Source organism: Crassostrea angulata, chromosome 8, assembly GCF_025612915.1.
Source record: "Crassostrea angulata isolate pt1a10 chromosome 8, ASM2561291v2, whole genome shotgun sequence".
In the NCBI taxonomy this organism is placed as follows: domain Eukaryota; kingdom Metazoa; phylum Mollusca; class Bivalvia; order Ostreida; family Ostreidae; genus Magallana; species Magallana angulata.
Window position 1 is genome coordinate 36,568,018 of NC_069118.1, and position 12,017 is coordinate 36,580,034.

General features: G+C 34.0%; 1 protein-coding gene across 2 annotated transcripts in view; it reads right to left on the bottom strand.

The window, feature by feature from the left end:
• Positions 1 to 12,017, bottom strand: part of LOC128159380 (early endosome antigen 1-like) — a 132,663-nt gene that overhangs the window by 86,170 nt on the left and 34,476 nt on the right. For both annotated transcript variants that reach the window (XM_052822442.1, XM_052822440.1), the window contains exon 16: positions 3,375 to 3,428. In XM_052822442.1, coding sequence (XP_052678402.1) covers positions 3,375 to 3,428 — 54 coding nt within the window. The remainder of the gene's footprint in view (positions 1 to 3,374; positions 3,429 to 12,017) is intronic.

The window sequence follows — 12,017 nt, forward strand, 5'->3', positions numbered from 1 at the left end:
ATTACAAGTCATGCATTGTGTACGTGAATTAAATGCTTTTATTGACTGTTTATTTGTTAATTGACCATAAAAGGAAAGCGATAGAGTGACAAGAATTAGTTTAAAAAATTTTAAACCCCGATCCCGGTATTATAAACAAATGGCTCAAAAAATATCCACGTCCAGTCGGGTGCTCGTACTAACAAATTTGTTCGCCCGTGCCAAAAGTTATGCATCTCATTCTCAGGTGGTTGGGCGAACGGTTAATTCAAAACTGAAAATCAGAAATTACTGTCAAAATTGTTGTAGATTTCAGATAATTCTTTGGGTTAGAAGGGCCCTAAACAGTATTTATCTGTAACATATCATCTGTGTTATTTTTCTGCACATTACAAGTATTTAATGCTTGGCAAGACATTTCTAATGATCAACCAAAATTTCACCATCAGTCATAGAATCATAAGAACAAGTGAAAAGCTGTCAATGTCGTGTGACAGCAAACCAGGTTTTCTTTTATGTGAACTGTATCCATAATCCATGTCAACCCGTTCCAGTGAAATGGAGTACCCTATATGCAATATTTTGCCAAAAAAGACTAAGTTCAAAAGCTGGTATTTTTTTTCATATAAATAATCAGAAATCAGAATCCTACCAATATGCACACCTCTGATATATGTACAATTGATCTGCAAAAGAACAACTTCCTATCTTAAAAACTGTTGGAGGACTTATCCGTACAATGAGGGTACCCTAAATGCAATATTTTGCCAAAAAATGACTAAGTTCAAAAGCTGTTATTTTTTTGATAAATTATCAGTAATCAAAATCCTAGCAATATGCACACCTCTAATATATGTACAATTGATCTGCAAAAGAACAACTTCCTATCTTGACAACTGTAGGAGGAGTTATCCGTACAATGAGGGTACCCTTTTGGCAGCCGCTTGCCCACCTGCCCGCTTCACCATTTTAATAACCGAATTTTTCCGTTGGAAAACCCTGTTTATAATACAGAGCCCACAATTTTGATAGGTTTGAGTTACAGGCACCTGACGTTATATTACACCTGTCATTAATAAAAATCGCCCTTCAATCTGCATCTACTGCCTTAGATTTGTGACAAAAGGCTAAACAGTGGACGGAAGTTGACAAAATGGCAGCATCTTTTTGGTGATCCCTTTCAAATATAGCATCGATACATCTAGTGAATTTTCAAAAGGCGTTAATTTTGAAATTCCATCAACATACAAGTTATATTTTGAAATATTGAAACAAAACACAGTGGAGGGAAATCTCATTTACATACAGTTGTCAACTTCCGCCCACCCTTTAGACATTTATCGTATATACGAGGCAGTAGATGCAGATTGAGGGGTGATTGTTATTAATGACAGCTGTAACGCACCGTTTTGGTTAAATTAGTTGTAAGCTTAGATGTTGGATGACCGATCGGGAGACGAAGAAGATTGCAAAATTATTATCCAGATGAGTCAAGCCGAACTTCCAGCTGATATGACAGTTTGAAATAAAAATGGTGGCGATGGGTACGGTCTACCTTGCACATTATTAGATAAAGAGTATTTATTTTTATTATGAGAAAAATGTATAACGTCAGGTGCCTGTGGTTTGAGTCATGTTTTTAGTTTACATGAGTTTAATGAATTCAACTTAAGATTTTTAAACTTAGTTTTTACTATTCAGTATTTAAAATGTAAACAAACAAAAACATGGCCTAAGCTCTATGTACAATCAAAGAATTATGAGCAAAGCTCTATATCTTGCTAATAACTTGAGACTTGAGATTCAATTATTGATAGTAAATAGAAAATTGTAAACAATAAAAACAGAGAAAATGCACAATAACAAAGACGGAGCACAATTTATTTTTTAAATCATACATACACCTATATAATAACGTATATCCCTTCACCGAAAACGATGTCTGCTTAGACTGAATAGACTTTAGAAAATGCTTAGCATATTCACGTAACACATTGCATATATCCACCACTGCCCAGATATTATACCGATTTACCAATTGCATGAATCGTCTTTTCACATGTTGTTGATATAACAGATTTTGCTCATTTTACGCAGGTAAACAATCAGCTGCCTGAATTACCGAAGTTTATGTTTGTTTTAATAGGAAAAAATTCCAAAATACATGCGATGGTTTCCCAAGTTCAAAAGCACAATGAAAATAAACAAACTAAAAACCACCGTCGCCTCACGAATGAAAATGTCAACGCATTTAAATATTCAACCTCAATTTACTTCACACAATGATCGGCACCAATATACCTTGCAAGTTTCAAACATTACCTTTGCGCGTGAACTTTTCCACAACAAACAAATCAATCTTTTCAAACTTTTGCCAGAATGCGTCGAAAATGGCCGCTTGGAACAAAGAACCTCGTTTTCGAGATGGAATGTGAATCTGGAATAACGAACCCGAACTAACAAACCGATTAAACCCCCTGTATGTTTTTTCGTTATCGTTTTCGTTTATAACTCAAATTTGGAACCGAATTACCATTTCATTTTTGCAATTTAAATTTTTCTTCCCATAAGGATGATTCATGCTAAATTACATTGAATTTCAATCAGTAGTTCTTGAGAAGAAGATTTTTTAAAATGCACCCCCCCTTTTTTACAGTTTCGAGGTTTTCTCCGCTCTCAATGAATATTTTTCTTTCATTTCTGCAATTTATATTCATCTTTCCATAAGAATGCTTTGAGCCAAAATTGGTTCAATTTGGCGCAGTGGTTTTAGAGAAGAAGTTCAAAATGTGAAAAGTTTACAGACGGACAGACAGACGGACAGACGGACGGACGGACAGACGGACGGACGGACAGACGGACGGACGGACGGACGACGGACAAAAAGTGATCAGAATAGCTCACTTGAGCTTTCAGCTCAGGTGAGCTAAAAAGTATCTACCAATGCTGGTTTTCGAACTTGACCAAAGTATTAGTGGTATAAACATTTGGTATAAATTTAATGAAAATCCGTCAAAATTTGTAGGCATGAGAGCGCTTACAAGGTCAATTTTTGGATAAAACGGAGTCATTATTGTGGTCAAAGTCCCAAAACTCCAACAAAAAGTATCGACCAATGCTGATTTTCGAACTTGACCAAGGTAATAGTGGTATAAACATTTGGTATAAATTGCCCGACATTTCTATGTCCCCGCTCTGTGTTGCGGCGGGGGACAATAATGTAATAAATTTTCATTAAATAAATCTTGGGCAGAACAAATTAGGCCTGGTCACCTTAATCAGTGCATAAGTCACTCATTAAGCTACATGATACAGGCAAAATACAGGCATATTTTACTTCTCAGTATTTTTCTGGATTTGTCAATAAAAGAAAAGAGCATTTGTAAAGGTTTTACCTTTTCATGCTTTAACTGGTTAATTACTGTTTCTGTTCCTTCTCCAGCGTCAATCTAAAAGTAAATCATGAAATCAAACTTTAAGATAAATTGGAATGATGAATTCAACATTCTACAAATAATTATGGTAAAAAGAAACAGATCATTCGGGTGTCCCAACTAAACAAGAGGCCCATGGGCCACATCGCTCACTGAGCAACAATCGCCATTATAAAATAAGCTTAAAGCCCCTTTCACAATTGGTGCACAATCAGAAGCGACAAAATATTTACGTCGATTGTGTGACCAAAAAATTAGATATGAATCGTTAACTGTTGCTGAAATAATCGCATTTGAAAGAGTATTCGTATGAAATTTGCACGATCTAAGCGAGCGTGGTGCGATGTAAACGCATTAAATCTTGCGATATATCTTGCGTCTATATGCGACTGTTGTACAATGAAAGCGACTGTTGAAAGATAATGCGATACGATCGTGGGAGAAACCAGGTGATCGGATGATTAATGCAATTGGACATGCATTCCATGGTACGAATACTCGTGCGTTTCAGAGGGGGTATAATTAATACCGCCCATTTCCAATGCTCTTCAGTAGACATAGTGAAAAGCGAGAGAACATGCCACCCAAGAAGATACAGAGATGTAGCAGCATTTATTATATACTTCAATATGATTATTCTAATATATCTGATTGGTCTAGAAAGTCACATGACAGGGCGATTTCATAGGAATGAAAAAGCCGAGAATAGCATACGACGTAAAGAAATATGATTAAATCAAAAATATTCAATCACTATGATTCTCTCTATATCACAAAAGCAACTCAACTATCTATGATTCGAAATTAAAAAAGAAAAGTGAGACAGTTACATAGGAAATCAAACAATCACGACGTTATTGCTATTGCAAAGTCAGACAATTTTTAGAAATCAACATATTTTATTTTATCATATGTTGTTCGATATAATAAAATGTTTATTGCATTTATGTTCATATGGCGAAGTATGATTTTTCCTGCAGTAATCTTCATATTTCCCTCACCATCCAGGCACGTAGCATCGTTTTTGAAAGTGGGGGGGCCAGACTCATCCAAAAAATCTTGACAAGCAAAAAAAAAAGAAAAAAAAAAAAAGGGAAATTTAAACTTTTCCAAAAAATCCTAATCCGGGGGGGGGGGGGGGGGGGGGGCTGGCGTAGTAATATAACTTCAATTTCACTCCTCATTTCCTTATTTTCATATCAATTTTTTACATACACCCGAAAAAGTGGGGGGGCCAACACCATGATAATTCAATTTTTTATATGTAAATTTTAAAAAATTTGTTGCTGCAAGAAAAAGTGGGGGGGCCAGGCCCCCCCCCCTGGCCCCCCCTGATGCTACGTGCCTGCCATCATGCAATAAATGTATGTAGTCAATTGTGATCTGAAACAGAGATGCTTATACAGGGTATATACTAGTGGCAAAGCATGGTATATTGAGGCTGATAAGTCGTGCAATGATTGTAAACGTTGCATGATTACATGAGACATTTTGAGCAAAAGTCTCATGGTCGCAAAACACACGCATATATAGCAGTGATTCATTTTACAACCTTTAAAAATCATGCATCACTCTTGCGAGTACACAAAATGTTGTAAAATGTTCCTACTATTGTTTGTGCGCTGCATTGCAATGATTTGGATCACATTCGGTAGCGTCTGATTAGTGTGCATGTTCACTATTTTGAGGAGACTATATGCGAGCACTAAAACGCATGCAACAAATGCGAAACCTCATGCAAGGTATGCGAGAGCTCCTGCTATGTATGAGAGATCTCGTGCGAATCTAAAAAATTCCATTCGCAAGGTGTTGTAAAGTGCTTGTGCGCCAATTGTGAAAGGGCCTTTATGGAGTCATACACAAAATAACTGGACATTGTAGTTTATTATAATCTGTATAAAAAAAGTTCAAATTTTTTCACCTGAATATTCTAATGTTTATTCTCTCTCTCTCATCTTTAGTTACAGGGTAATTAGTCAGTTACATATTCATCATTGCAGTCTAAAGAAGATCTTATACAATTGTTTAAATATCTATACTACTATATTAAAATAATACTCAAATTTTTTACTAGCTTTAATACCGAGAAATCAAAAGAGTACTGTCTCTTGTTGTATACATTTTAAACATCATTGGTACTTGCAGATTACCAATTTGTTTTTATTTTTTCTCAATCAAACTTCGCTAAATAAAAATCAACAAAAATTCCTTCAAAAATCCGGAAATCATCTGGATTATTTGGATTTTACAATCTTGCGAATGCGCATTACATTCACACTAAATCATGGGAGGCTCTTTAGTATTTGTTTCCACAATATCACATTTGCATGGATAAAGTCAAAAACAATATTACAAATATATGTAAATTTTCATTGAAAATTTTTCATATATTCTGTTCATCAAAGGAAATACGGGAGATAACTCCAACTCAGTGCATTTAATATGAAAAATCCCGAGAGTTTCGAATGTCAACATGGTGTGTAAATAGACCCCTTCACGGTAACTGCGGTATTGATCTTCTGCAGGTAAAATGACATAGTTTTGTGAAAGATTTTTTTTTTTTTTTTTTTTTTTTTTTTTATTCATTTTCAATACAAATACATCTATACCATCATTCACACCACACCACTCCCACACAGATTGGGAAAGTAAATATAAAAATAATAATACAATAATGATAGGGTCTTACTACACATTATGCCACGTCAAAGAGGCATACCCATCATGACCATTTCTTTTGGTAAAATCTATTTTCCAACATTAGTTTCTCTAAAGAATAGTAATTTTGTAAATATTTCACAATATTCTCAAATGCAATATTAGCAGATTTTCTGGATTGACTAAAGATATGTCTCTTAACTAACATGATAATTAGGTTTATAGCTAAGTATTTCTTTTCTGGAACACCAAAAATAACAGTTTTGGCATCAAATACAATTCTTTCACCAGACTTTCTAAAAATCCAATCAGACATTAATAACCATATCCGAAAAATAGATGGACAGTAAAAGAAGAGATGTGTAATTGTTTCTGGTTCTAAAAAACATATTGAACATAGTGGGGAATTTTTAATTTTACACATGTGTAGTATTTTGTTAGTACCTAATATTCTGTGGATAATTCTACAGTTAAACCATATCAGTCCTGAATCTTTTGTGGCAGATCTAGGGTTTGAATAAGCCTGTTTCCAGTTAAAATCTAGAGGTAAATTTAAATTGAAGGCCCATTTGTTTTCACAAATAGGTTTATGATTAGATTTTACCATCAAGTGATCATAGATATTCCGTGCTCCTTTTTTACACAAGCAAAGTATTTTGATAGATTCAGGTTGGTATGGTTTGATTATTACTTGATGTGAAAACTGCTTAACATTTGGCCAAGCACAAATAATTGCACGTTTCAAACCTTCATAAGTAGTAAATGGAATCTTAACTGGATATTCATTAGTGATTCTCTCATAACTAATGAATTCACCTTGAGTATCAAATAAATCATGAACAATATGAAACCCTTTCTCATAAAGAGCCTTACAAAATACATATCTATTTTGAATCTTTACTTTATTATTGTACCATAGTGGCTCAAGCATGATATTGATATTATCTGTCTCTATAGTTTCCAAAAAATCACATAAATAAAATAAGGTTTCTTTCCAAAAATTATTACGAGTGGCTTGTGTCCTCTGTCTACAATATTCAGGTCCAAACTGACATAGTTTATAAGTATGACACCCAGTTATTTCAGAAAAAATACTTATCCAGCTTGAGTTAGTTGTTAAAAGTCTCCTAATCCATGTTAGTTTAAGAGACTTAAAAAATATTTCAACATTTGTCATTCTGCATCCCCCTTTTTCATAATTTAATTGCAATGTTTTTCGAGATATTTTGTCTATTTTATTTTCCCAAATAAAATTATACAGTGTTTTTTTCAAATTGCCGTATCCATTGACTACTTGGTTTTGGAAGAGAGGTAAACAAATGTGTGAATTTTGATAAAAGTAAACTTTTAACAACTGTAATTTTTCCCAATGTTGAAATATTTCTTTTTAACCAGTGGTTAATTTCTTTCTGAACTAGTTTTAGTTTATTATCAAAATTCAGTTGTTCCATGTTTTTTAGGTTAGCAGTATATGTTACTCCGAGAATTGTAAAAGGTTCTGTCGTCCATTGTAAACCAGTATCACTGCAAATTGTATTTGAATTAATTTTTGAGCCAATCCAGACTGCTTTTGTGAAAGATGACGTAACGTCAATTGTTTCAATTATGTCATTTAATTATCTACCAATTAAAACTTCAACAAAGTATATCAATTTGCCCTGCAAGAGAGTAGTACTGCAGTTATCGTGAAAGGGCCTATTCGAAACGAGTGGAAAACGTTGGTGAAAAAGTGTTGAATTCTCCATTAATATAAATTAAATTTTTAGATGAAAGATATTGATTTGATATGAATAATTTAACTGTTGTTTTCAATGCAGCTTCATTAATTTTCTCAAAAATCGTTTCTGAGCAATTCTACAGTTTTTTGCTTCATGACGGGTATATGGGAGGCATTTTAATATTTTTCGTAAATGTCCGATATCATATACAATGCACGCATGGGTCAAAGTCTAGTTTATTATAATATTTATTGTTCGATATTACACCAATTGGTGGAATGAACTATATGGAAAGAAGATTCAATTAAAAAAATTCCTATAGATATGAAGAATAAAATTGTGCCTCAATGCGCTCAATTCAAAACATTCAATAATTTAATTGGTCTTCCCCATCATAAACGAATGTTGTTTACCTGGCGTAAACTCCCCTGACTTTTTAACCTTACTCACTTGATTGATGAATACCTTTGAATGAAAAGTGTTGTAACGTGACATGTAAAAGAGTTATTATAGTCAATGTATTGACAGGCATATCACTGTGTTTTACTAAGACCCACCCATTTTTTCATCTTTATTCAAAACAACAAATGGCTACGAACCAGGATGATTTTACGCTGTGATATTTTCTTAGAAATAGCGATAATGCCTTTACCCCCGTAACAAAATGTGTCAGAACTATGGAAACTGATTTAACGGTGTCGGTTTTTATTTACTCGTGACTGAAAAACTATTAAAATTAATGTGGAATTCATATAATTCATCGTATAAAGAGGGGGCCCTAGAAAGTAGTTACAGAATATCATCTTTAAAAAATTTTGTACAAGTATTTAAATTTTAGCCAGACATTTCTAATGATCAACCATAATTTCAGTGCAATCGAAGAATTATAAGTATTTCCTATTCAGCATTAAAATGTAAACAAATGATGGCCTCATATCTGTGTACACAGCACTGTATTTTGCTTATATTTGAAGCTTAACACTCAAATATGGTTAGTAAATAAAAATTGCATACAATTACACAGAACATATTTCCGTCAGCAATATTAAACTCTGTTTAAACTGAGTAAACTCGAGAAAATTCTGAGCATCTCAACAAAACACATTGCATTAATCCATTACGCAAAAGATCATATGTATGAATTACCAATAGAATGAATTGTATTCTAGTACTTTGTTAATACATCAGATTTTTCTAAATTTGCACAGGTAAACAGTCAACTGTCTGATTTATGTGTGATTTGATACGTAAAAATTGCAGAATACAGGCGATAGTTCCCCAGGTTACATAGCATAAATATTATGAAAACACAACTGTCGAATGTGAAAACTGTCAAAGCATTGAAATATTTAACCTCAATTTACTTCACAAAATCGGCACCAATGTATCTGGCATGTTTCAAAGATTTCCTTTGCACGCGAACTGTTGGACAACATTTGTGAGATCGACCTGTTTATCATTCAACATGGCTGCTTTAAACAAAGAACCGTCGCGTTTTAGAAGTATGGAATACCGAACCCAAAGTTATAATCTGATCAAAACACGCATTTCCTTGATTATTTTTTTCGCAATAACTCAGATCTGAGTAAGAATTAGCTCATGATTTTTGCAATTTATATTTTCCTTTCCATAAAGATTATTTATGCTAAATTACAATGAAAATGATTCAGAAGTTCTTGAGAAGAAGATTTTTAAAAATGCACCCCCCTTTTTCTACATTTTCGAGGTTTTCTACGCTTTGATTAAAGATCGACCTTTCATATTTGCCTTCCCATAAGGAAGATTTGTGCTTAATTTGGTTGAAATTGGCAAAGCAGTTTAAGAGAAGAAGTTCAAAATGTTGAAAGTTTACAGACGGACAGACAGATGGTCAGACAGATGGACGGACAGATGGACAACGGACAAAATGTGATCAGAATAGCTCATTTGAGCTTTCAGCTCAAGTGAGCTAAAAATGGGGTTTTGTTTGTCTTTTTAAAACAAATTTTTCCTAAACCTATGAGCTTGGGTTACTTTAAGCTTAGAATTAACTTTTGACAGCCAAAGGATGCTTCAAGTTACAGCTTTTACAGATTTTTTCTTTTAATTCATATGCAAAATTTTGACCCCTAATGTGGTCCTGATTATGGCCCCACCCTACCCCCAGGGATCATGTTTGAAACAAACTTGAATCTACACTACCTGAGGATGTTTCCACATAAGTGACAGTTTTTCTGGCCATATGGTTTTTGAGAAGAAGATTTTGAAAAATGCATCAAATTTTCAATAATTCTAATAATTCTAAATTATCTCCCTTTTAAAGAAAACATGGCCCTTTATTTGAAAAAACTTGAAACCCCTTCCCTCAAGGATGCTTTGACTCAGGTGAGCTAAAAATATCCTATTCTGAAATCTGTAGCTTGAGTTTTCCATACTTATAAGGGTGCCCTATATGCAATATTACGGAAAAAAATAAGTAAGATCAACAGCTTGTATTTTTGTAAAACTTTACTATTAAAAATGAATCCATATAACATGCACATCGCTGATATACTTATTGATTGATTGACAAAACAAAAACTTTCTACCTTGAAAACTGTAGGAAAAATTATCTGCACAATAGGGGTACCCTATATGTATTATGCAAAGTTCAAAAGCTGGTATTTTTTGCATACATAAATTATCAAAAAATCAAGATCTAAGTAATATGCACATCTCATATTCACAATTGATCTCCAAACCAAACCTCCATATCTTGACAAGAATAGAATTCCTGGGTCCCCCGCCGGTCAAGCTGTCTAGTATCGAGTCCATCGACCAAGGCTGATTTAGGAACTTGGCCAAGGTAATAGTGGTATAAACATTTGGTATAAATTTAATGAAAATCCGTCAAAATTTGTAGGCATGAGAGCGCTTACAAGGCCAATTTTCGGATAAACTGGAGTCATTATTGTGGTCAAAGTCCCATAACTCCAACAAAAAGGATCGACCAATGCTGATTTTCGAACTTGACCAAAGTATTATTGATATAAACATTTGGTATAAATCTAATGAAAATCCGTCAAAATTTGTAGGCATGAGAGCGCTTACAAGGCCAATTTTTGGATAAAACGGAGTCATTATTGCGGTCAAAGTCCAATAACTCCAACAAAAAGTATCGACCAATGCTGATTTTCGAACTTGACCAAAGTATTAGTGGTATAAACATTTCGTATAAATTTAATGAAAATCTATTAAAATTTGTAGGCATGAGAGCACTTACAAGGCCAATTTTTGGATAAAACAGAGTCATTATTGCGGTCAAAGTCTCATAACTCCAACAAAAAGTATCAATCAATGCTGATTTTCGAACTTGACCAAGGTAATAGTGGTATAAACATTTGGTATAAATTTAATGAAAATCCGTCAAAATTTGTAGGCATGAGAGCGCTTACAAGGTCAATTTTTGGATAAAACGGAGTCATTATTGCGGCCAAAGTCCCATAACTCCAACAAAACATATCGACCAATGCTGATTTTCGAACTTGATCAAGGTAATAGTGGTATAAACATTTGGTATAAATTTAATGAAAATCCGTCAAAATTTGTAGGCATGAGAGCGCTTACAAGGTCAATTTTTGGATAAAACAGAGTCATTATTGCGGTCAAAGTCTCATAACTCCAACAAAACATATCGACCAATGCTGATTTTCGAACTTGACCAAGGTAATAGTGGTATAAACATTTGGTATAAATTTAATGAAAATCCGTCAAAATTTGTAGGCATGAGAGCGCTTACAAGGTCAATTTTTGGATAAAACAGAGTCATTATTGCGGTCAAAGTCTCATAACTCCAACAAAACATATCGACCAATGCTGATTTTCGAACTTGACCAAGGTAATAGTGGTATAAACATTTGGTATAAATTTAATGAAAATCCGTCAAAATTTGTAGGCATGAGAGCGCTTACAAGGTCAATTTTTGGATAAAACAGAGTCATTATTGTGGTCAAAGTCTCATAACTCCAACAAAAAGTATCGACCAATGCTGATTTTCGAACTTGACCAAGGTAATAGTGGTATATACATTTGGTATAAATTTAATGAAAATCCGTCAAAATTTGTAGGCATGAGAGCGCTTACAAAAAAGTGTGACGGACGGACACAGGGACGCACGGACACACGGACGCACAGACGGACGCCCGGCATTTCTATGTCCCCGCACTGCGTTGCGGCGGGGGACAAAAACTGTAGGAGTTATCCTAACAAA